We start from the raw sequence: 26,392 nt of genomic DNA, 5'->3' as shown, positions 1-26,392 counted from the left end.
ATACGCTTGATCGGCTCCGCCCCCAGGTCCCGCCCCTCGCGCCTCGGTATCGGGGGCGTCAAGCAAGTCCACTCCGGCTCGCCGGGCCTCTCCGCCGCGCCGCTGGAGGGCGGCAGCTCGCTCGCCGCCTACTTGCTCACAGGAAACGATGGCCAACCCTGTCGCTCCTTCAGCCAATCTCGGCGCGCCTTGACCCATCCCTCTCTCTGATTGGATAATCAGAAGGGCAACAGGCGGATGTTGTCGTCTCTGCGAGGGCCAAAGCCGGCAAGATGGCGTCGAGTGGAGGGCAAATTGGGGGCGTATTGGATCACCACGTCCAAAGGGCTGTGTGTGACTCGAGAGCCAAGTATCGGGAGGGCCGACGGCCTCGCGCTGTGAAGGTAAAGTGATTTTGGTTTCATTCGTTGTCGTCGGTAGCTTTATGTGAGCTGTAGCTTCACACGCCTAGTTAATGTAAATAAAGTCTTGAAAGGCTGCGGTCACACCCATTTGCTGGAGATGAGTGTGAGGAACGCCGGTACTCAGGTAGCAGATACTCTCGCGGCCTCTTTGGTCAACTGTTGGAGCTCCCTGAAAACGGGGTATGTGTTTTAGTCGTATCTTCCGGGTTTACAGTAGTGAATATTTAACTCTTTCCTGTAACATTTACCGAGGCAGCTTCTGAAGACATGTCGATTGGAGGTAGTCTATTATGTGCTTTAGCTCGAAGCCCTCACATGTAGGGTGAATTATTGTTTCTACAAAGAGAGGGGCAAAAAAAAAAAAAAAACTTTTCTGCAGACCTGAACAGAGTAGTTCTTGTTTTCAGTCCTTTTTTTTTTTTTTTTTAAATAGTAACAGCTTGTCTTAGGCTTGTTTGTGAAATACATTTAATGTGTCTGCATCTCTTTTAGGTATATACAATCAATTTGGAGTCTTGGTACTTATTAATACAAGGAGTTCCTGCAGTGGGAGCAATGAAGGAATTAGTTGAGCGATTTGCTTTATATGGTACAATTGAACAGTATAATGCTCTAGATGAATACCCAGCAGAAGACTTTACAGAAGTTTATCTTATTAAATTTCTCAATTTACAAAGCGCAAGGTAATATGCAAGTTAAGCAGTGTCTCATTTCCTCTGTTCCCATTGCTATCATTTTGGCCTCCCTTATTCTTTCATGAATTACCCAGTAATCTAACATGGCTTTTAATTTTTTCCCAATATTCTTTTTTTTTTTTCCCCAATATTCTTAATGTAAGTGTTAGCTTTATCAAAAGTCTGTCCATCAGGTCATCTCCATGCTTAACCATTTTCTGTCTTGTAGTGTGGTAGAGTAAAAACTGGGTTTGGACTAAGTTTTCAGGTTCCACTGCTTACTAACATCATGACCTTGGACAAGTTATTTAATCCCATTAAACCTGTTTTCCTGTTCTATAAAATGTGTATGGTAAAAAAGGGTCTACTTACTGAAGTTGTATGAGGATGAAATGAGATAATCCACGTAGAGGGCTTAGCAGATGCGATGCCTCCTGTTCAGAATGCAGTAAACAACATGAGCTTGAATTGACCCCATCTTTTTTTTCTTCTCTATAGCATAAATCCTCTGCTGTAATAAGGGAAATATGAAATGCCTTATCTTATATTCTTGTCACTAATATGCTTCAAGCCCATCCTTCCCTGGCTGTTACAATTCACAGTTTCTGTGCTACAAATAGTACTGGGGTATATGGGTCATGTATTGTTCTCCAGTTGCTCTTATGTGTAATCTCACTGCCCTAACCAACTTGCCAGCTCCTCATGGTTAGGGAAGCATATTTTCTTATTGTGCATTCATTCCATGAAGCTTTTGCATCTCCCACACCCCTTTTACGATGAGCCAGACAGTGTGACATGTGGATTTGAATCCTGGCTCCACAAACCAAGGTGAGCTTGGACAAATGATCTCCCCATGCCTCAGAGTCATCATAGGGATGTTGAAAAGCGTGATTTCAAGTGAAGCATTTAAGCATTTAGGCCACTGCCTGGCACATGGTAAAATCTCAGTGAGTATTTCTTACCATTTTCCCTGGACACAGAAGTACTTAATTTTGTAGTAATTCCTGGCCAGTCATAGATGTTTAGTAAGTATACATTAAATGAATACAATCCTCTCCTTTTCTCGTTTACTATTACATATTTGTGTCTCCTCCATTATTAATAATTGTAATATTGTTATTAACTTCTTATCTTTGAACCCCATTATAGGAACACATTGTGCTAAAAAGGCTAAGCTGGGCATGAGCTAATTCTTGAGGGCCTTTTAACACAGAATCTCTATTTCATGACCACAGATTGTGTACCTCAGGCCAACCAGCTGAATCCTATGTTGGTTAAAAGGAGTCTGGATATTTTTGGAAAACTTAGCTTAAAACCTATGAAGACTCTTGGGAGAGGGGAAGAAAGGCTCTGAAAGAATATGCAGTGGATCAGTAGGGTCAATACCATTCACGTGCAGAGCATCTTAACTCCCAAGACATAGGATTTATGTACACAACAAAATCTGGACTTTGCTTTTTAGATCAAAGCATTGTATACTAGTTAAGCTTTCACCCTAAGTAAACCATGATATTGTGAATTTCTGTTTAGGATAGCCAAGAGAAAAATGGATGAGCAGAGTTTCTTTGGTGGGTTGCTTCATGTGTGCTATGCTCCAGAATTTGAAACAGTTGAAGAAACCAGAAAAAAATTACGAGAGAGGAATGCTTATGTAGCAAGAATGACTAAAAATAAAGGTATGTAAAGCCTACTACTAAACACCTCCTATGTGTCAGGCATTTTGCTGAGTTTATCCTCCTAGAGTTTTCCCAGTCTAGTGAGTATAAGCTACGAAGTTTTTTCTTTACAGAATGTTATGTAATCTGGCCTGGGAAGGGATAGATGTTATTTCATGGAAGATTCCTGCAGGATGAGAAAGGTGGCTGAGTTCTGAAGGGAAAGTAGACATTACTGAGAATGGGAGAGGGAGAGGAAAAGATGGAAAGATGGGCCAGAGGAATAAATGAGCATCATGCATTTTCAGGAACTGTGAGTAATATATGATAACCACAGCACAGTAGCTTATGTGTGAATCTGAGATTAGAAAAGGGGACAGTAAGTGAATCCTGAAAGGCCTGTGTCCATGCTGAGGAATTAAGGCTTTGACCCCAAGACAGTGAGAAACAGCTTCGGATGTGCAGACCAGTTTGAACTGTGAATCTAAAACTGAAAACAGTGGGGAAATTCCACTGTTGATCAACACGAGCTGGCCAGATGCCCCGTGTTTCTAATCAAGTTGCCCTGGACACAAAATCCCAGTGCACAGAATGGAGTCATAGGATCTAGTTCATGGATTGTAGAACTAGAGGAGTCAGCACTGGACTATGATAGTGTGTGTGGTCTGAAATCCGAATAATTCTAGAGGCTCAAATTACCACATTTTCACCCTTTAGTTAAAAAGACAGTGTCTAAAAAGCTGTTGAAAATGATGAGTTTCTGGCTGGTTGGGTAAGGGGCACCTGGCAGTGTGAGGAGAGATGTGGGAAACTTACCTGAAACTTTGGCAAGAGCTGTTGGGAGCCTTTGGTCATTCGTAGGCACTGAACTATAATCTGTGTAAATGTGTAAAGAACTGGCTCCAGGAAAAACCTGTCCGTGTGGCAAAAGAAATGATAAACTATGGACCCAGCATATTGTTTCCTTTAAAAACTACAAACACAAACTAAGCACAATACGTTCAAATAGTAAAAATACTTTGAAGATATAAAACGTTTTCTGTGTAATGACATGGAAAAACTCCCTAAGATGTAGAGTTAACTGGAAAGCAGAGAGATACAGAGAAGTGGGTATTATAGGAAAACAAGAGGGCTAAGTGGGAGGGAGAAGACTGGACAGATACCCTTTTTAGCTTTTAAACCATGTAAATACAGTACTTGTTCAAGAATAAATTTTTTAGGGTAGCATTCATTAACATCTTAATGTTTCTTTTTAAAGTTACATGTTTCTACATGGTGAAAACAGTAAATGAACCATTTCTGTTTCCCTTTCCCTGCCTTTTAAATTGTAACATACAGATCATTACATGACAAAGAAGCATAAAGATGCAAAAGATTTTAGAGGGGCCTTCCATTCAAAGACATCTGGATTTCCTGCAGCCTCTCTGAACACTTCTACTGGGAACTCAGATCTTTGTCTTCCTTATTCTTCTGAGTTGCCTTTGTGTTATTTCTCCCCCAAGTGTAAATGTTCATCAGGAGAACGTGTAGACAGACCATCAAACTCCTCTCAGGATGGTAGAAACTTTGATGAAACACTGGGGCGTTGTGACCACTGTGACTCTCTGCAGAAAATGCAGATGAAAACGTTACAAAATTCACTGGCCCGCCCTGGCACACAGAAGGCTCTCACTCCTTCAGAGGCAGTTGACAGGTTTATGCCTAGGACAACACAGCTGCAGGAGCGGAAAAGGAGAAGAGAAGATGACTGCAAGCGTGAGACTCTTGCTGAAGCATGCACAAGTAGCAAGGAGGTTATGATTGGCCCCCAGTTACCAGACATTCCTAAAGTGGACATGCATGATGACTCCTTGAATACAACAGCGAATTTAATTCGGAATAAACTTAAAGAGGTAAGATCGTTTAAAAAAGTAAACTTTTAAGAGACAGTTTGGTTATAAGGACTTAACAGCTAAGTGGAGAATTATTTGTAGGAACTTCAGTATTGTCATTTTTTTTTTTTTTTTTAGTATTGTCATTCTTTTTTTTCCATTTTTAATTTTTAGATGTATTTTCCTACAATTCTGTGTTGAAGTAACTGAATTTGACTTACAGATATGTATTTGTTTTGATACCTTTAATCCTTTCTTTAAGTATATTTTATGTTACTCTAGGTAGAAAATATAAAAGCAGTAGTTTCAGTCAGATCAGTCTATGAGAATGGAGCCCAGGCCCTCCCTTTTTAAACAAAACTATCCCTCTCCAGATAGTTGTAATATGAGCCAACGTGGAGAACTACTGCATTGAGGGGAAATTATTATAATTTATTTCTCAAGTTCACAACTATAAATTTAAAAATTCAAATGCTTATTTTGCTTCTTTGATAATCATAGAAGAAGGTGAGATTTCTAAAGATTAGGCCTGAAGGTCTGCATTTTAATTTCGTATTTCTTAAGTAGACTAGACCTATTGATAAATTGTCCTCCTTAAGTAGTAGTTTTTTAATGTTATTTACATTATCATTTTCCATTTTCTAAGCACAAATAAAAATTAATATTTGAGATAGCTTTTGAAATATACCTTACTATGGGGCAAGTCTTTAGAAATCATCTGAAGGAGAAAGACCATTCTCTTGTACTTGAACTCAGGTTCAGAAAATGCTTCTCACATAGTGGTACATATATTTCACAAATGTGAGTAAGAAAGGCTAAGGGAGATTATTTTATGTACCTTTTCTTAACATCAAAGTTATACCCAGTTAAGGATGAGGAATTATTTTATAATAAAAACTGAGGGACCCAGTTTTTACGCTTAAACTTCTGTAGCATTGTTTTCGCTCGTGCTGGCGCCCAGCCTGCGGGTGTGGTAGACTGAGACACGGACACACCTTACCGGAGCCGACTGTGTTCAAGAAAAAGTCAGGTCCACGTCCTGGATTTAGAAATTGTAGAAGGAAAATACTAAATACAGTTATGTCAGATTCTAGTAATTTTCCATTTTAAGTGAAGACTGTTGTATGTCCTTTAACTTAGATTGTCTACTTTGTTCTGATGTATTTGGTTTCATTTTTCCTTGAGAAATTGAGGATTCTAGCATTTTTGCTTATTTCTCTACATTTTTCTTCCACCATCCTGGCTGGACCCTCCTTGTCTCTGAATATATCAAACATTATCGTGTTTCAAGTTACACAAAACCAGGGTATCTCTCTGTATTCATAAAATTACAAGTGACTTCAGAAAATAACAGCTCTATAAAGGAATGTTAAAGTAGAGCATACATTTACTTTTCTCCCCTCAAAATTTTTCTTGGCTTTAAAAATTTTACTCCCATCAGTATTTGGACAGAAAACTTTGCTCTGTGCCTAGACTGTAGGCTGCACCTTGAACCTGGGCTGACTGCCTTAAGTGTGGTGATGGCAAGGATTAAACTCCCGGGTGTACATCTTACCTCTTCTAATAGTTTATTACTCTTCTACTATAAAAATTAAACTGTTGGTGGTTCTCTTTAAAACTAGGTAATTTCATCTGTACCAAAGCCTCCAGAGGACAAAGTGGAAGACGTGCATAGAAGTCGTCCTTTAAAACAAAGAAGAAGGATATAAATTGCCTGCAGTAAATTAATGTTTTTAAAGGACTACTTTTTATTTTTAGGCTGTCATTTGGATTCTTGAAGAGATTTTTACTGCTGGTATTTTTTTTTTTTAATGCACTCTCTTCTTTGTAGTTTCATTCAAGCTACTTGTCTAATTTAGTTTCATCTTTTAAAATTAGTTTATCGTGAACAAAGAACATGCCAACCAATTATGTCCCTTTAAAAAAAATAAAACTTTTCCAGATCCTCCACTCCGTGACTTTGGTTACATCCTATTGGCTGGAATTGGGCCCACTGCTGTTCCTAACAGAAGAGTGTAGAATGTCAGATGTTTAGGTTTTCTATTTGTTTTTGAGGAAGCAGGAGAAAAGAGGATTGTGAACGGCTAATTCACAACATTTGCTCCAAGATCTAAGGTTGTTGGCTTAACTTAACAAATTAATTAGTTTATCATTACTTATTATATCAATTGATGTTATTTTGATCCATACTTAATATTATAGAAATCATTCATTACAACATTATTTCTCATGTTGCAATCACTATATGTAAACCAATTGAAGCAACTATAGGTACTTTACAATATAAAGACAGGCGACCAGGATCTGTTTCTGATTTTAATAATTTTGGGTGAGTAACATTCAAAAACTAGAAGTCAGGATATGTTGGAATGCCAGGGCTTCAAAATCCAGACAACTCTGTAAAGCAAAAAAGTTAATAAACTGTTAGCACAAAGCTGAAACGAGAGGCATATATGCTTTAGTTAACTTCAAAGATAATTTACTTCGTCTGAGGCAGAAACAAATCTGTATTTGTAAGTGGTAGACTTTCACCACTACTTCCCACATTTTTTCCCTGTCAGTGGGCCACATAATTGGAGGTCCAAGTATGTCCAGGCTGTTTGCTGTTTCTTTTTTTGCTGATAACAGTAACCAGAAGAGGCCCATACCAGATGGTGTCCCTTTTTCTTCTCTCCCCATCCTAAGGGTCTCTTGCCTAATGGACTGAATTTGAACATAAAGGTTAGAAAGTTTCACCTTCGTTTATGACGTTATGCGAGCTTGCTAGGATGGCACTGCATGGTGGATGGTATTAAAAGAAGCTGCAGGCAAGGGGACTGGCCCTACTTCCTTGTGAGATAATTACATACAGTTGACCCTTGAACAATGTGGCGTTAGGGTTGCTGACCCTCCATGCAAAAATCCACATGTAACTTTATAGTCTGCCTTCCATATCTGTTGTTTTTTATCCTCAGATTCAACCAACTGTGAATCATATAGTATGTATTTATTAATAGAAAAAAATTCCACATACAAGTGGACGCTCCCAGTTCAAACCTGTATCGTTCAAGGGTCAACTGTACTTTCTGTGCACTCTTAGTCAAAAAATACATTAGCAACTTCAACATAGACTTAGAGCAAGTTGCTGTCTAGATCAGGCTTTTCAGACTTTTAGGTGTTCTGAGTCTCTTCCTTGGGGTCTTATTAAAATGCAGATTTGGATCGTGGTGGCGGGGGCTGGTGGGTGATGGGACTGGGAAGTTGTTTAATGGGTATAGAGTTTCAGTTTGGCGAGATGAGCAGAGTTCTGGAGATTGGTTGCAAAACAGCATCAATGTACTTATCACTATTGAACTGTACACTTAAAACTGGTTAAGATAAATTTTATGACAGGTGTATTTTATGTCAATTAAAATTTTCTCTGATAGTCCTGAAGGGAGGAGCTGCTATGTGGGTTCTGTGTCCCTGACCTTTTCCATGACTGTGGAGGCCAGCACTCCTCCCCATCCCTGGCCACAGACACAAGATGGACCATGACACGGGAGAGAAAATGAACCTGAATTGTGTCACACACTAAAGAAAAAAAGATTCTGATTCAGCTGGTTTGAGGAGGGGTCTGAGAGTGCAGTTCTCACAAGTTTCTAGGTGATGCCAGTGGTGCACAGATTATACTTGGAGCAGTAAGACTCTAGATAACTGGGCTACGGATGGACTCTAGGGGAGCAGCTGAAGAACCTTGGTGGTTCCATCTGAACCTAAGTACTTACTCCAGCCTGTTATTCTATACTGTTTAACCCATCAGTCCTCTTAAAAAGTTTGCCTTTTACACATTGATTTTTAATACAGGTTTCCAGACAGTTAAAATGTGGGGATAAACTACAGCAGGACAAGCTGAGATGACTTAAGGATAGCTTGAAAGGGAAAGTGTCAGTTGCTCAGCCATGTCTGACTTTGCGACGCCATGGATTGTACCCTGCCAAGCTGCTCTTTCCAGGAATTCTCTAGGCAAGAATACTGGAGTGGGTTGCCATTCCCTTCTTCAGGGGATCTTCCCAACCCAGGGATCAAACCGGGGTCTCCTGCATTCCAGGCGGATTATTTACCAACTGAGCTATGAAGGATAGCTTAACATTATGCAAATTCATCCACAAAAATCACCCATCTAAATTACTGCAGAGAATAAAAAGTTTCTTCCTATATCATGTGTTTGCATGTGTTTCTTCCTATATCATGTGTTGCTCAAAGGAAGAATTAAGAAAGCAAATAGTGAAGTCAATTATCAGGCCGGCTCTTCTGGCACAGAAAACATTTGTCAAATTCAAAACTTTTTGAGCACAAATAAAATACTATACTATGCATGTGTCCAAAATTTTTGAAAGTGTATTCTCATTGACAACAAATGAGAAAGAAATCAAGTTTTCTCCTAGCAGTTGATGGTAGGTTCTTGCTGAATCCACCCTGTATTTGCTGTTGTATCTCAAGCAAGCCAGTATACCTTGGGTTTAGAGGGAGAAAATATGAACATCCAGAATATTAGGAATTGTGTATGATTAAGGTGGTTAAAAGCTGAGAGTCTTGGGTCCCAAATGCTAAGATGGGGCAGAGACCTTGATTGCTTGAACTTCAGCAGTAGGTTGGAACCCTATAGAGGTAAGTGTCTAGCAAGGATTTCTTTTCAGATCTTTGAAAATTTCCCCCAAGCCAATTTGCTGCTGCCACTGCACCTTTGCATCCGGTAAACACGGCCCAAACACTTCCAACAAAAGTCTGTCTTCTTTCACTGCTTTTTCAAAATCTGCAAAAGATATCCTGCCATCGTTGTCATAATCCTAGAGAGGAAGATGATTTCTTGGTAAATGACAGAGTAGTTAATTTTAATTCTGCATGGAAAATAACTATAATAAAAGATTTTACCAAATCAAGTTCACACTTATGTAGGCACTACCTGCACACATCAAAAGATGCTTACTTATGGAGGCAACTTACTTTGTTCCTTTTAATCTAATACCTGATATTATGAATAGAATGTTTGTCTCTCCACATCTCCCAAATTAAAGCTCTAACCACTGCAATGGGATCATATTTGAAGGTGGGGGTCTTTGGGAGGTAAGTTTGGTTTAGATGAGGTCATGAAGGTCCCTGTGAGTAAAAGGAAGGCCAAAGCTCCGTCTCTCTGCCATGTGAAGACCCACTGAGGAGGTGGCTGTCAGCAAGGCAAGAAAAGAGCTCTCAGCCAGGAAGTGAACCTGCTGGCACTTTCATCTTGGACTTCTCAGACTCCCCGAATTGTGAGAAACAAACTCCAGTTGTTTACCCAGAGTATGATACTTTGTCATAGCAGCCCCAGCGTTACCTTAGACATATAAAACCCTGTCCCTCGGGCGGCTTCCCTGGTGGGCTGGCAGCTAGCATCCCGCACACCACAACTAAGACCTGGTGCGGCCAAATAAATAATAATAAAAATCCTTAAAGGACTTCTATGCAAGTTGGGGAAATGAAACAAAATTAGAGGAAGCCCGTTACCATACTGCTACTTTTGTGATGGAAGTAGTGCCAAAGATTCTTAAGGTTAGTCTTGTTTCACAAAGCATCTCTTAAACTTGAGACAAGGATATAACGTAAAATGTGTAAAAGTGAAGCTGCTTAATAAGGAGCAGGCACTGAGAGAGCAAGAAGGACTAAGATCAGAAGAAGCTAGCAGACTTCTGCTAGGCCCTTAAAGATGGTTGGGGTGTAGATAGGTGGCGAGGAAAAGCAGAGGAATGGCTCAGCATGGATTATGACAGTAAGCCGGAATGCAAGTCAGGAAGCAGGCAGACCAGGCTGGAATGCAGTGCTCATGACAGGGACTATGAGAAAGTAACTAAATCGTGTGTGTAGATTATGAATAGTTTTAACTGCTTAATTCAGTTTGGATTTGACTTGATGAGTCCTTATTTTTTCACTTCTGGGCATAACTAAATCAAGGTTGCTGGGGGGCTCTTGATTTAAAGAAAGGTTTGAATAATTTTCCAGAAAAAGATTCACTCCATAACATTTTCTTTCCAAAAGAAGGGGCTGGGGGACTTCCCTTGTGGTCCAGTGGTTAACACTCCATGCTCCCAACACAGGGAGCCTGGCCAGGTTCAGTCGCCCTCTAGGGAACCAGATCCTGCATTCTGCAACTAAAGATCCCATGTGCTGCAGCTGAGACCCAGAGCAGCCAAGTAAATTTTTTTTTTTTAAGTATTTTAATAAAAGGGGGCATGGGTGTGGTACTGGGAAGGATACTGTCACTCAAGTCTGCCCTCCCGCCTCTCAGTGGCTACTGAGCATTTCCAATGGAAGAGGACACCCTCTGGTCTGTTAGCTGAATCTGAGACTTGGCAGACCCCTCATTGCTTACTTCCTCAACTCCAAAGAGGTAGTGAGCTGGACCCTGGCAGCCTCAGAGTCTTAAACCATTGGTATCCAGTTTAGGGTCACAGGAAGAAGAAAAAGAAGTCACTATGGCCATAATCAAGAGGTGTTACTGGTTTCATTGAAAGATAAACTTTGCACCTCATTTTCCATCATGACCTTGTATAAACCTATCTGCACTTCAGTTTTCTCACTTGCAAAATAGAGATAATATTTTCTACTTCATACTGTTGTTTTGAAGATAAAACATGTTTAAATATTAAGCTTCTGTGAAGGGCCCAGCATGTAGTAAGCAGTTTATACGGGTTATTTCATTATAATGTGTTGAGATGGATGAGAAAGCAAAGGTCATGAAGAGAGACTACAGTGGCATTCAATTTTAAAAGAACTACGTCTATCACCCTCCTTCCCAGATAAGGAGGATTTACTGATAGTACAGTAATAAATGAAATTAACATTCATTTAGTGTAGTGATTCATTTAATCACCCAGCCATCCCATAAATATTTATGAAGTAACCACTGTCAGCCAGGCACTGTTTTAGGCAATGGATAGAGCAGAGAACAAACAAGAACTCCTGCCCTCACGAAGGTTACATTCACCACGTAGGGAACCAAATCATTTCTTTAGCTTCCTCACATCCACTTGACTGGATATAACGAACTACAGCTTGTTTATTCTTACCATTTTCTTCAGGGCTATATCTACCAACTCTCTTATTCCTTCATCAGTCTCTTCTTCGGGTGACTGTTGGTGTAGACTGTTCTTCAACATGTCGTATATTCTCTCTCGAGAAATGTAACCATCACCATTGAAATAATAAACTTCAAAACAAACTTTCCAAAGCACAAGAAGTTTATAGATACGGATAAAAATAGTTAAAATGTCATTAGTCTTCTCAGTTGTTTCAGTATGTAATTAAAGAAGGATAAAAACAGTTTACAATCTACAATCCAGACTCAATGGACTCAGTGGACATGAATTTGAGCAAATCCTGGGAGACAATGGAGGACAGAGGAGCCTGGCGTGCTGCAGTCCATGGGGTCACAAAGAGCCAGACGTGACGTAGTGACTGAACAACAACATTCTACACAGGAGAGAATTTTATAAATCTTTCCACAAGACTAAATATCCTTTGTGAGATACACACACACACACACACATATGTGTATAAATTCTTTCTTTTCATTTATACACATATAAATATGTATGTGTATCTTGCTGCTATAATTTCCTTCTTGCTGCTGCTGCTGCTGCTAAGTCGCTTCAGTCGTGTCCGACTCTGTGTGACCCCATAGACGGCAGTCTGCCAGGCTCCCCCGTCCCTGGGATTCTCTAGGCAATAACACTGGAGTGGGTTGCTATTTCCTTCTCCAATACATGAAAGTGAAAAGTAAAAGTGAAGTCACTCAGTTGTGTCCGACCCTCAGCGACCCCATGGACTGCAGCCTTCCAGGCTCCTCCATCCATGGGATTTTCCAGGCAATTTCCTTCTTACTCAGATTTAAAAAGCTAGTGTATACACATCACTATATCACTGACAAAAAACATATTTCAATATATTTGGGTAGTGGGTAGTGAGTCTGTCATCTCCTTGGAGACTGCCCATTTCATTATCCCAAATGATCCATCTCTCCCTGGAGAACGATTTCCATGATTTCCACTGCACTATGTAAGCACTGCTACAGTTTCTCATAACTTCATCCCACACATGACCGTATTCAGGTCCTGGGCATATAGCAGTGAAGTAGTTCTTGAGTTAGTAATCTAGTTAAATGTTTTTGGAAAGAAAGGAAAGGAGCAGGGAGGGGAGATAGAGAGACAAGGAAAGAATGAAGAGCAAGATAGGAAGAAAAGAAGGAAGGGAGGAAGGGAGGGAGTGAGGGAGGAAGAAAAAGAACCAGGTATTAAATTCCAGAGTATCAGATTAGCTCTTTTGTTGCATTTTTCTAATATATAGCACATATGAGCTTGTGACACAACCCTACTAGAAATAGTATTTTCCCCAAAGTACCATATCTTGAAATATATAATACATGAAGTATTTTTAGGCAGTGGGATTAGAAAAGGGAAAAAAATTGATAGTGTGGTGCTATTCATTATATGCTGGCTTCCCTTCTGGCTCAGTGGTAAAGAATCCACCTGCCAATGCAGGGGACATGGGTTTGATCCCTGGTTTGGGAAGATCCCTGGAGAAGAAAATGGCAACCCACTCCAGTATTCTTGCCTGGGAAATCCCATGGACAGAGAGCCTAACAGACAACAGTCCATGGGGTGGCAAATGAGTCGGACACGACCTAAAGACTAAACAACAGCAGTTCATCATGTCCAGCTGCACTTCGTCACAAACCCTTTCACAAGAATTTACATTCATGAAACTTCACTTTTCATTTCTCAGTGAGACTTCTGTATAAGAACGCTGCAATTATAAGGAACAAGTGACTACTATACTTAATGGTATCCTGTGAAAATTAGACTGGAGAAAAGTGGGGGAAAAAACATGTAAGTGAAAAAAGGAATTATACAATGTTGTATGTCAATTGGAGAAGGCACTGGCACCCCACTCCAGTCCTCTTGCCTGGAGAGTCCCATGGATGGAGGAGCCTGGTGGGCTGCAGTCCATGGGGTCGCAGAGTCAGACACGATTGAGCGACTTCACTTTCACTTTTCACTTTCATGCATTAGAGAAGGAAACGGCAACCCACTCCAGTGTTCTTGCCTGGAGAATCCCAGGGACGGGGGAGCCTGGTGGGCTGCCGTCTATGGGGTCGCACAGAGTCGGACATGACTGAAGCGACTCAGCAGCAGCAGCAGCAGCATGTAAATTATACTTCAATTTTTTAAGTATAAAAAAAAGGAAAAAAAAAGACCTCCCTCAAATAAAACATAGAAACAAAAGTCATAAATGTCAAATACAGTTGGTGAGTCTTTAAAATGTTACTATCATTTTTAAAACATGTATTTAACTTAGAGATTTTCTTTTGAACATCCCAAATCCAGAATCAAGTGGCAGAAGGGATAAAAATTTGCTTGCATACTCAGAACCCTGCAGTTTTTCCTAAGTAATTTGATATCTGTTCCCTTGAACACTGTTGTTTAAAATTGTTCCTATTCTCTTTCTAGGTTTCACACCCTGGCACAGGAGGTGTCAAACAGAAAACATGCATCACAGCAGTGGTACAGGTGAGGTGAGCCAGAGCTAGCTCTACAAAATTGTGAACTGGGAGCCTTTCGTCTTTGGAAGTCCTGATGATGCTTTTTTCTGTAGGAAGCTCCTTCCTTTGGGACTGCGTTGCCTCAGTCTCACTCCCTCTCTATCCGCCTGCACTCACTCTAACAGTAGAGTGTTGGTGTCTGACAGTTGTGTGCTTTGCCTTGTTGCGTGTTCATCCCTCATACTTTCTCTGAGGAAAAGGCAAGCAGTAGTCCCGCTGTGAACTGCACGGCTGCCCATATTCAAGGCCCATTTCCTGCTGAGCCCAGACACAGCCCCAGAGTGCTCAGCCTTGCCTATGATCATAGTTGGCACCCGTCCTGACCTGTAGCTGCTGTTATTTGCCCAGGCCTTGAGCCAAAGAGCCATCCTGGTGGTATTTGATTGTTACAGAACTAGTAAAGTAAGTGTCCTGGGTCTGGGGACTCTCCTATGAAATAGGTCACCCATTTCATCTGCCTTTTTTTTTAAACTCTCATGAACTAACTTTTGCAAGAGTGCTATAGAGAATAACACTGAGTTTATGTTTTTTAAAAAATAATTTATGGATTAAATATAAAGTTGACAATATATATGTTAAAATTTATATAGAAATCTTACACTTCAGCTTTTCTTCAAAAGTCCCTCGAAGAAACACTGATAGTCCTTTAACCCACTCTTTCACATTTATATAGTTATCATTGTCTTTGTCAAATGCAAAAAATACTGAAAGAAAAAGAATGTGTTAGTGTATTGTAATTTATAGCTATTATTCAAGAGTAGTATGAATAGAGAAAAAAAAAAAGTATTTCCTCCCAAAAAGAGGGGGACAAAAGAGGGGCACAATCTTTCTTGAAAGAATCAAAAATAACCGGAAGTATATTTCCAACAGATTTTACAGAAAGAAGCCATTCTCCTCCCCATGGTTAATGATGAGCGTCACTTGTGATGTTTTGTATGGCTATTTTGAGGAACAAAGACCAACAATGTAGATAATCAATGTGATAATTTTTTCTACTCTGAAAAGAGTGGTAAAATCCTGTTCTAAAGAATTTGTATTATACCTAAAGATCAATTAGTAAAATAATACATTATTTTTGAAATTACCAATGAAATCTTGGTATTTCCCTATGGAAAATACAATATTGTTTACTCTTTTGGGGGTAATGGAAACATTAGTTATTTTGACTATGGACTTCCCAGGTGGCTCAGTGTTAAAGAACCCACCTGCCAAGCAGTAGATGCAAGAGATGAGGGTTCAGTCCCTGGGTTAGGAAGATCCCCTGGAGAAGGAAATGGCAACCCACTCCAGTACTCTTGCCTGGAAAGTTTCATGGACAGAGGAGCCTGGCAGGCTACAGTCCACGGGGGCTGCAAAGAGTCGGATATAACTGCGGACCACCACATGACGTGATAAAGTTTTCATGGTGTCTACACACATCAAGACATCAAATTGAACCTAAAAGTTTGTTATCGAAATTGACTGGATCACGTTATACAGTTTCCTATTTTAAATATAAAATTAAGTTTTTCAATACAGTCAGCAATTTTCTTTTTGTGTGTGTTGAAGAAGTCAACATGACTTGACATGTTTTACGTGTCTACAGCATATGAATCCAAAGGCAATGGAAACCACAAACTTACCTTTCAAAAAGAATACTGCTAGCTTCTTTAGTTCATTACTGGTTCTTTCTCAAAGTACTACAGCTATGAGACAACAACTTGAGTGAGTTTATAATAAAATCCATCCTCATGATCAAATTTACTGTTCTAAATCAGTAGCACTACCAGAATTATATTTATAGTTTTTGCATTAAAAAATTTCAGTCTTTGGTGAAAACTGAATATATGTGTGTATATATATATATATGTGTGTGTGTACACACACCCACACACACCTGCCATCTCAGCTTGGCCCATTTCAGTCTCCATGACTCCTTACCCCTATTCATTAGCACATCATCAGTCATTCCAAATATGCTGTGCAGGATCACTCGAAATGTGTTACGATCTAGTCCGTTAGCAAGTTTCACATCACCTCGTCCCACCACGTTGTGAAAAATTCTTATGAGACACTCTATTTCACTCTTTTTGACTGTAAAATTAAAATACAAATACAACTTAGATTTAACCTTTGAGTTCTTCAACCCAATAAAATATATTTTACTAATTAGCTATTTTGTTTTTCTAAAGTACTAGTGGTTTAAAAACTGTGACATGGACTTGTTACTTAAGAGCTCACACAATCAAGATAGATGCCACTCAGATGTCTCATTAAGACAGTATATAAATGTTAAATTATGTCATTTGACACTCACCACTATAGACATGTGAAGAGAAATCTGTATGAGAAAGAGTTGTGCTATTTTCATGAGAGTAGACTTTGAACTGAGCCTTGAAGGATGCAGAGCATTTATCCAGAAAGGAATCTATTCAGGGTGGTAAAGAAGTGGAGAATTCCAGGAAGAGTAGGAATAACATGAGTAAAGGAAAGAATTGAGATTGAGGTTGAATATGTTTTGCTGGGAGCACAGCAAGTTGGAAAGAAGTGAAAAACAAGACTGAATTGGACAGGCTGTTGAAAGAGAGCCTTGAATGCCTGGTCAGGAGATTAACATTTATTTTACTGGAGCAGGCTTTCTTGTGGTATCATCTTTGCACCCCTCTGTATGAAAATCATCCACCTCTCATTGCTTGTCAAAGGCCTTGCCCCAGACCTACTAAGTCACAGTTGCTAACAGTGGGTCCAGGAGCTACCTTTGAAACAAAAGCTCAGCTAATTCTTCTATGTTGTAAGGGTTGAGAAGTGGTTTAAGAAAACCCACCTGGCAAAGTTGTATTGAAGGGGAAAACTGGAAGCCTAGAAGCCTGGCTGGAGCAATAAACTTTGGTTGCTGCTGCCGCCAAGTCGCTTCAGTCATGTCCGACTCTTTGCGACCCCATAGAGGGCAGCCCACCAGGCTCCCCCATCCATGGGATTTTCCAGGCAAGAGTACTGGAGTGGGGTGCCATTGCCTTCTCCGAAGCTTTGGTTAGGACCACAGAAATGAGGTCAGAAAGCAGGTAGGGAGCCTGATAACGCTGTTTAAGAAGCACGTAGGTGACTCTAATGCCCTGTCCGATGGGTTGGGGTACTGGACTTAAGTATCTGGGTTCCCCTTCCATTTCTTATCCTACATAGCTGACTTAACACAATTCAACTTCTTTATGCCTCAGAGTCCTCACCTGTAAAATTTGAGTATTATTCTAGATGATCTCTGAGATTCCCTCAGTTTCTAAAAGTCTGATTCTATGAATGAAAGATAATTTGAGAGAACTAAGAGTTAGGAGGGAAGCTGGTTACTAGTTCTATTTCTCTCTTCCTTCTGCTCTCTCCCTCTTTTGGGGACGGTGGAGGGAGAAATATTTTCTAGATTTTGTCTTTGAGATGATTTCAAGTTACCCAACAAAAACCAATGAGAACTGACAGCAAATATGCAGTTTACATTAGGGTTTCTAACATGGTCAGAATGACTTGGCTCTTAGGGTAAAGGTTGATAAATCTACAGAATAAACAATTAAGATACCTAATATTATTTATCAACTGAATTAGATTCTCAGTCTTCATACATAGCCCCCAAATTTGACATAAAGGTCATTTTTATCCATCTAATAAGCATTTATTAAGGGACTCCCATGAACCTAGGCAATGAATACACCATCATTTCTGCCCTTAATTTATTACACTTTGGTCAAGAGACAAAGAAGTGAAATAAAAGTGTTACAAACACTATGATTAAAGTGTTTGGTAGTGATCCAAAGAAAGGAATCATTAAGTGGGGAAAGGCAGTAAGTGAATAAGAAGGGGCTCCAGGAAGAGGTGTCACTTGAGCTAAAGCAATCACAGGAGTAAGCATTTACGAGAGGAGGCAGTTTGAAGGCAGGGTGGCATATTCTCAGAGCCACAGATGGTTTGGTGCAGCTAGGTGGAAGAACCGTTTGACTTTACAGAGGGGCTCATTGAAACTTTTGGCTGCCAAGTTAACAGGATCAGATTCGCATTTAAGGAGGATCACTTTGGCAGTGGATTCTTGGAACTGCCTTATGAATGGTCAATCTAGATGTGACAGGTCATCTTTTCCCAGATACTTTTAAATTCTGTCGCACTCATATGCTCTTCTTACAATGAGACTTCTGATACTTCTCCCTTAGAAAGATGGGGCTTGTGTCTCCTTCACTTAAAACTAGGGGGATTTTTTGACCACCATTTCAACCAAGAGTACAATAGAAATAAAGCAATGTGACTTTTCAAGACTTGGTCACAGAAGGGGCTGCAGGTGCTCTGAGGACAAAAACCATCTCCCCCCACCCCTTTTATGGAATATGAGGAGAAACACAGCTCAGGTGTGTGGACACACTGTATGGTGTACATATTACACTAATGTTTGCCTGAAACTAGCCCTGCTCAACTCTGATGGAGAATTAACATTTGAGTAATATGGTGTACATATTACACTAATGTTTGCCTGAAACTAGCCCTGCTCAACTGTGATGGAGAATTAATGTTTGAGTGTTACAGCGACGTGAAATGGCCATCTGAAGAAAGTGAGTCAGGAGGCAGGAACTGCTCTGAATCAAATACTAACAAGTTATCCAGCAAAATAATCAAGGATTTTAAACACAATCTGCAGCAGGTAGTAACTTTCTCTGAGTTTTATCTATGCAGCTCATTATATCTAAAGACCTTACATGTGTGGTCAAAGAACCCCTGTAAATGATACTTGAGAAATTGTGGGTAATGAGAATGGTGTTCATAAACTAGAGATTGACCCATTATTTATTAAACTTTTTAGTTTGGAATAGTTGTATTTTATGTAAGAGATGCACCCAGAGTAAGATTCCCATAAAACTCTTCACTGTTTCTTCCTGCTGACATCTTACATAACCATGGGGCATTTGTCAAAACTAATATACTGACATCGGCACATTATTACTAACTACATTATAGATTTCACCCATTTTTCCACCAATTTCCTTTTTATTCTAGGATCCCATGTGGGATCCATTTGGCTGTCATGTCTCCTCCAATCCTGCAAGTTTTCAGTCTTAGTCCTTTTCATAACCTTGACAGTTTTTATTTTGCAGAATGTCCCTCAATTTAGGTTTGCCTAATGCTTTCCTCATAATTAAATTGTGATTATGTTTTGGGGAAAAGTACTAGAGGGATAAAGTGCTGTTCTTGTCACGTATCAGATACATGACACTAACATAATGTATCACTGCTGCTAAGCAGGATCACGCAGTTCAGTCAGTCTAGTTTCTCCACTGAATCTACTTCCCCTTTCTCTAATCTATTCCTTAGAAGCCAGTCTCTCATGATAAAGGTTTAATTAAACTCCACTCCAGTACTCTTGCCTGGAGAATCCCATGGATGGAGGAGCCTGGTGGGCTGTAGTCCATGAGGTCGCTAGGAGTCCAACAGGACTGAGCGACTTCACTTTCACTTTTCACTTCCATTCATTGGAGAAGGAAATGGCAACCCACTCCAGTGTTCTTGCCTGGAGAATCCCAGGGACGGGGGAGCCTGGTGGGCTGCCGTCTATGGGGTCGCACAGAGTTGGACATGACTGAAGTGACTTAGCAGCAGCAGGAGCAGCAGCAGCAAACTCCACTTCACAGGGAAAGGGTATTTATACTATTAAGATCTTCAAAGGAAGATTTGTCTCTTTTCCATTTATTGAATCATTTACATCTGTATGAAGTCACATATACGTATTTTAGGCCGGTACTGTGTCACTTATCAATAATTTCGCTGCCCAAGTTGTTTCAGCCTTTGGCCACTGGGAGCTTTCAAGTTGGCTCTTCTGTCTCTTTCACATGCCCTCACCCTTTTGCAACACTTCCTTGCTTTCTGGCACTGCTTGCCAATCCCATCTTGTATTATCCGTGTGAAATAACGGGCAGAAAAAAAAAAAATTGGTCTCTCTCCTTGGTTTCTGTCACAGAGCTCCTAAATTCCTTAGCATTTCCTTGTTTACAGGAATGTCTTTAGTTCTAATGAGGTGACTGTTGGTTCTTCCTAGGTGGGAGCTTGTCACCAGAAAAACCAAGTCATGTTTAAAAGCGTGGAAATTCTAGTTCCACCTCCATCCTTCTCCAGAGGGGGGCTGAAAATTGAGTTAATGATCTATCATGGCTGTGTAATAAAACCTCCATAAAATCACCCAAAAGTGGAGCTTCTGGGTTGGTGAACACACAAAGGTGTCCAGAGAGAGCCTGGAAACTCCACACCACTTACCACATACCTTGCTCTATGTATCTTTTCCATCCAGCTACTAAATCATATCCTTTAATAATAAATCGGTAATCTGGAGAGTAAGCTGCAGCCTGAGTTCTGTGAGGTGCTCTAGCAGATTAACTGAACACAGGAGGGGTCATGATTTGTAGCCAGTTGGTCACAAGCATAATCATCTGGACTTGTGATTGACATCTGGTGGGGTACTGTCTTGTAGGAATGAACTCAATCTGTAGAATCTGATGCTCTCCCGGTAGTGTTAAACTATAGGGACACTCAGCTAATGTCACAGAGAACTGTTTGTTGGGGAAAACCTCCACACAGTTGGGAGACCACAAGTATGAGTACGGTGGTGGTGCTAGAGTAAAGCCTGTTCAGCAGCCACAGCTAGGAAATATGCACGTACACAAACCTATGTATGCACACATATTGGCTCCTGTTACTACGTACCACAGACATAGGAAAAGCCACATACTGGACTAGTGGGCCCTTAGGCGGTCCTGGTCTAAGTCCTAAAAAAGATAATCAATTGTATTAAAAACTCCTATGTGCCCAGAAAAGACAGGCTCGTGAGTTTACAAAGTCAAACCATACTACATTTAACTATTTCCTCCATCTGGTAGGAGTGGATCAGGGAAATTTAGTTCACTAAATACTTGGGATTTTAGCAAAATTTTGTTACTATCTATTCAGTAACAAGTAGAGCCTAGGACCGGAGAAGGCGATGGCACCCCACTCCAGTACTCTTGCCTGGAAAATCCCATGGACGGAGGAGCCTGGTGGGCTGCAGTCCATGGGGTCGCTAGGAGTCGGACATGACTGAGCGACTTCACTTTCACTTTTTACTTTCATGCATTGGAGAAGGAAATGGAAACCCACTCCAGTGTTCTTACCTGGAGAATCCCAGGGACAGGGGAGCCTGGTGGGCTGCTGTCTCTGGGGTCCGCACAGAGTCAGACACGACTGAAGCAACTTAGCAGCAGCAGCAGCAGAGCCTAGCACAATGGTAATCTCGCAATACATGTTTGCTAAATACATGATAATCAATCACTTGTAAACTGGAAAAGTTAAGGAATATGCTCGATGAGAGTCAAGATCCAGAGGTCTGAGATGCCAAAATGATCAGTTGAATGAAACCACATGACACTACTAAGAATAATTTTAAAATTCTTCATTTATCTTTAAAAAAGTTTGCTAATGTATGTAAGTATAAAAATGACAATCTGTGTGAAAACGACTAGGTCAATTCCCAACTCACTGTCAAAATGGGATTGACATTAGGCTACGGAATTGAAGTCTGAAGAAAAGACAATTCAGATCAGGATCCTCAAACTTTATAGTGTCTAAGAATACATGAAGTGAACACTCTGGAGGCTTGGCACCACTGATAAGAGATTTTTAAAAATACACTAAGGGTGGTACTCAGGGATCTATATTTTCAGTATTAACCTTTAGGTGATGCTGATGGGGGAGCTACTCCTACCATACTACAAATACGAGGTCATGGCCACTGTCAACTACAGAATGTGTGGGCCCAATGCAAAATGAAAATGCAGGTCTCTAATTTAAAATGAATTTTCGGACTAGATCTGGTGGTCCAGTGGTTAAGACTCTGTGCACCCAATGCACGGGGCCCTCATCAGATCCCTGGCCAGGGAACTAGATCCTGCATGCTGCAAGAAAGAGCAAAGACTCAGCATGCTACAACTAAGACCTGGCACAGCCAAATAAATACAAGGGAGAATAAAAAAAAAAAAAAATTATTTAAGTCAGTGTTAGCAGAGCCTTAAACTTAGCATGGGGCCCTATAAGAACACACAGGTTACACACCCATGAAGCCATTTACTATATACCATGAGATAATTATCTGCCTCCCCCATCAGATTAAAGGGCCATTATCTGGAAGAGGGAATAACTTCTTTGCATGACTCTACAGCAGCAATGTCTAATAGAACTTCTGAGATGATGGAAATGTTCTGTATCTGTGCTGTTCAATTTGGTAGCCACAACTCAGTTGCTGCTATTAAACCCTGAAAAGAGGCTCATGTGACCAAAACTGGATTTTAAGTTCTACATATTTTATTTAAATAGCCACATGAAGCTAGTGGTTACTATAATGAACAATGTAGCTCTAGAGAGCAGTATTCATGAAGACAGAAGTCATATTAGCTCTAGAACACAGAACAGTCTAGATCTGTTAGGGAAAAAAAAGGAAACAGCTGTTTAGCAAGGTAGTGAATTTCCTTTGTGAGGTCACTGGAGGTGACTGGCTGACGATCTGAGCAGAGTCACACAATGGTAATGGCTGGATGGCCATGTGGCACTTGAGGGGCCTAGCAAATTATGAAGGCTCCCTCCTAAGAAGCTCTAAAGCAAAGCCCAGGAAAAATCGCTTCAACTTTCTGTCACACAATTAGAACACCAAGAGAAATAATAAAGACAGTCCCTTCTTGGGATGGCCAAAGCAGCAATACCCATCATCAACCAAATTCTAGTCATGAGAGCACATTGTCTATCCTGGTCTCAACTGGAAGGACTCAAGAACTGATTTCAACAACCTTTCATTGTGCCTTTACTATGGTACAACAGGATACAGAAGGACCATCAGGGACTAGTATAATGCTGACTTATTTGAAAAAATAAAGATTGAGTATACATCAGACTAGCTCAGCCCCCACAAATAGTCCACTAACTGGGTGACTTTACACAAACTTAATCTAAGATGCAGTTTCCTCACCTAAGAACATGGATAACATCACCTACCTCAATGCGTCTGTTTCAAGTAAAGACAATGGACATAAACCATTTTGCAGTATCTTGCCAATGAAGAGCTCAACAAACATCAGCTGTTAATAATCTGGTTATCCTGGTCACTAGCTGTTCAAGTATTTAGGGTCTGAACTGTTAACAGTAACTTAAGAATTATCAAGTGTCAAAAACTTTGGAATAAGGAAGGAATGCAACTTTTTTTTTTTCTAAACAGCTGTATCTTTTTTGTAGAAGACTATATGGGATATGGGGCTCATTAATTTTTTTTTTCTCATTAAGTTTTACATACTTGTATTTACTGATTATTTCAGAGAATTGCTTTCAAATATTAGTAACAAATAATGGTTTTAAACACACATATGGGTAGCAGACACCTCTAAAAATTTCATCAGGAAGGGAAGGGAAGTCAGATTTTCAAAGTAAGCATAATTCCCTTTGAATGCTCTAAAACTCAGGCTATTAACAGCAGGCATGTCTTACTACATTCAACACTAGGTAAATCTGCTGAATGGATTTTTCGGTAGTAGGACAACTACTGGTGGACTGATGTCTATGGGGTCACGCAGAGTCGGACACGACTGCAGTGACTCAGCAGCAGCAGCAGCAGGACAACAGGAGTAAAACAGGGCCCAGGAGTGCTTGAGGAGCTTAGATCATTTAAAATCCAACTAAGAAAAGAGAAAACTGAATTACATCCACAATGAGAGGCTTAAACAAGGTAGTGACCATCCTGCCAAAGTCACACAAGGAAAACTGGAAGTGCCCAATAATGAGGCCGTAAAGCTGGCTGAAATAAAAGTACTTCCTCAAAGTCTAGAAATAAATTCTTAGAAATCAGTCAGGATTGCTTGTGGTCAGGCTTTAGAAACAAAGATTTACAAGATTACTTTTTAAAATCTGGCAGGGCAAGGAATTCTAAAAAAAAAAATCTATTAGTTTTAATAAACACTTGCCATGTGCAAAAGTAATAAGATATTTAACATCTAAAATACCTTATGTATCTCTATCAATCTTGTGAAGTACAGCAGTCATCTGCTGCTATGGCTTTTGTGCCAGAGAACTCAGGGAAGTTGTCACAGTAAACCTTTATACTTTGAAATCTCTTATTAAATTTCAGACTATAATAAAATCAGAACTCCGTAGGCACATAATCCTTTAGCATTTACACTGTCACATAAATTCTCAAGCTAGGCTTCCCACATATGTAATGTATTTTAGGACACCTGATGACTGAAATATTTTCTGTGTAAGTGCAGGGATTTTCATTCACTTACTACCTATATTTTTTAAATGACCAAAATATTAGATAGAAAATAGGAGAACTCTACTTTGGGGTTATAAAGCACTTGCTCATGGCCAACTACCCAATGTTTTTATTTGACTGAAGATTTTCAGGCAGTGCTGGGTATCTGGTCAGTACTTACAGCTATTGACACTCTTACTGATGGATTCCACCAGTCTCTTCAGAACCTTCTGGTCCATGTCAAGTGTGGCTTCAAAACAATGAAGACTTCTCAGACAGCCTACTTCCAAGCCTGGGCGTCCTGAGTTGCCACTGATTCCACAACTCACCACTCCACACCAACACAGAATGTGACCATGGCAATATCCCAGCAACCAAACATAGAAGGTTCTCAAGTAATTGGAAAAATATGCAATAATGGCAGTGATTTCATTAAAGTTATTGTGATCTGAAATATTACAGCTAATCCAATTTTGATTTTTGTGGTTCAACACCACTTAAAGTGGTATCTAAAAGTATTGCCACTTATATTTCCTGAGAACAAATTCTACAGTTGAAAATGTTTATGGATGAACACATAACAATAAAGACCTTATCTTTAAGTAGAAATAAAATAACTTCCTAGGCTATAAAGAGCTCCTTCAAAGGTTATATATAACCTCCTCTGAAAACTCTAACCAAGTACCTTCTCATGATAAGCAAACAGAGGCCTCAAACTGGGAACTTTAGAGAAACATAAAATCCTCACATTTACCCCTCCAACTTATCTGACTGACTGGTGGGAAAACATAGTATGATTATGTCAAAGCTGGCCAAGACGGTAACTGTTCTCATGTCTACTGTCGAATCCTGGTACAAAAAACAAATATCTTTTTGTGTATGTCTGCTGGTCTTCACTGTGGTAAGGCAAGGAAAAAAAAGTACTAAAATGACTTTCAGAATCTAGAACAATGTATTCTTACTAAATTTTAAATAACATATAAAAACAAATTAGGCAAATACAACTGGGAAAAAAGCAAAACTCACAAAACTTTTCTTAAGGAAATGCCAAATGTTCACTGATTTTAAGTTGAAAACTGGCAAGTTTTAATAACTGTTCTTAGTGGCTAGTCAATTGTTCTCCATGAAATTAAAAGAAAATTAGTCTCTTAGCACATCTTGACTGGAGGAATATGAATCCATACTCTGGATAAAATAAATACAGAATAATCTGAGGGTATTTTAAATACCTAAATATACTAAGAGCAACCAAAGGAATTCAAAACAATCAGAAAAAGGTAGCACCAGGTATAAATTCAATTTCTCAGCCCAGACACTTATCAATTTTGTTACAGTTACCTTGGCATCAGTATCCAAATAACATGTTTTATGTTTATAAAATTAGTATATAATTATTTAAGAAAAATGAGTTTGGTGGAGGGAGAAAGAGATATTATTAACTTGCACATAATATCACCTGTTCAAATTTTCTTGTATACCTTTTAGAAGACTGTTAAGGCTACCACAAGAAGACCAATGAAAAAGTAGTTTCCTAGACAGTCAGCACAACTTGGAAAGAATACAATTTTTGCCAAATCACCTTCTCCTCCAGTCTAATAAAATGAACTGCTGCTTTTAGTGGTACGTAATCATCCTATACTGGACCAGTCTGTAAAGGTATACTTTTATGTTCAAAGCAAATCTGATCAACAAGTAACTTGATACATTTGTCCTATCCTTTAGCACTCCATGAACAATTCTGAGAAACTTCTTTTAGGATAAAAAATGTCTCCCCAATTTGCTGTGTACTTAAACCTTGTAGATTTCTTTAAAAAGGAAAGATTATGAAAATTCAAGCATAAAATTTAGGGAAATTTGCTAAAAATCTGGGGATATGTCTTATCCATCTACCACTTCATACTTAATAGTGTTTCTTAATGTTTATAACTTGTG

At 39.7% G+C, this 26,392-nt stretch overlaps 2 protein-coding genes across 2 annotated transcripts; one reads left to right on the top strand and one right to left on the bottom strand.

Moving 5' to 3' along the window:
- Positions 1-230: 230 nt before the first annotated feature.
- RBM48 (RNA binding motif protein 48) lies at positions 231-6,554 on the top strand. The gene is made up of 5 exons (XM_010839788.1): positions 231-383; positions 897-1,087; positions 2,609-2,754; positions 4,072-4,625; positions 6,227-6,554. Exons 1-5 carry the CDS (start codon positions 273-275, stop codon positions 6,311-6,313), a joined length of 1,089 nt encoding a protein of 362 aa, XP_010838090.1. The 5' UTR covers positions 231-272; the 3' UTR covers positions 6,314-6,554.
- Positions 6,555-6,633: 79 nt separating this feature from the next.
- LOC104988457 (EF-hand calcium-binding domain-containing protein 1-like) lies at positions 6,634-26,336 on the bottom strand. The gene is made up of 5 exons (XM_010839790.1): positions 24,642-26,336; positions 16,117-16,269; positions 14,796-14,900; positions 11,666-11,817; positions 6,634-9,412 (listed from the first exon to the last, which is right to left on the bottom strand). The coding sequence occupies exons 1-5, from the start codon at positions 24,697-24,699 to the stop codon at positions 9,242-9,244; spliced, it is 639 nt and encodes a 212-aa protein (XP_010838092.1). The 5' UTR covers positions 24,700-26,336; the 3' UTR covers positions 6,634-9,241.
- Positions 26,337-26,392: the final 56 nt, after the last annotated feature.

This window comes from Bison bison, unplaced genomic scaffold (assembly GCF_000754665.1).
Source record: "Bison bison bison isolate TAMUID 2011002044 unplaced genomic scaffold, Bison_UMD1.0 scf7180017864134, whole genome shotgun sequence".
Classification (NCBI taxonomy): Eukaryota; Metazoa; Chordata; class Mammalia; order Artiodactyla; family Bovidae; genus Bison; species Bison bison.
Note: the sequence above shows the minus strand (reverse complement) of the source record. Positions and strands in the feature narration are given on the sequence as shown.

What these genes read in the sequence shown, in the direction of transcription:
- RBM48 (XM_010839788.1), top strand. Translation starts at nt 273, where the DNA reads ATGGCGTCGAGTGGAGGGCAAATTGGGGGCGTATTGGATCACCACGTC. An exon ending in GACGGCCTCGCGCTGTGAAG is followed by an intron (nt 384 to 896) that starts GTAAAGTGATTT and finishes CATCTCTTTTAG; the next exon opens with GTATATACAATCAATTTGGA. An exon ending in CTCAATTTACAAAGCGCAAG is followed by an intron (nt 1,088 to 2,608) that starts GTAATATGCAAG and finishes ATTTCTGTTTAG; the next exon opens with GATAGCCAAGAGAAAAATGG.
- LOC104988457 (XM_010839790.1), bottom strand. Translation starts at nt 24,699, where the DNA reads ATGGACCAGAAGGTTCTGAAGAGACTGGTGGAATCCATCAGTAAGAGT. An exon ending in TGATGTGCTAATGAATAGGG is followed by an intron (nt 14,901 to 16,116) that starts GTAAGGAGTCAT and finishes TTTTTCTTTCAG; the next exon opens with TATTTTTTGCATTTGACAAA. An exon ending in TTTTGAAGAAAAGCTGAAGT is followed by an intron (nt 11,818 to 14,795) that starts GTAAGATTTCTA and finishes TGCTTTGGAAAG; the next exon opens with TTTGTTTTGAAGTTTATTAT.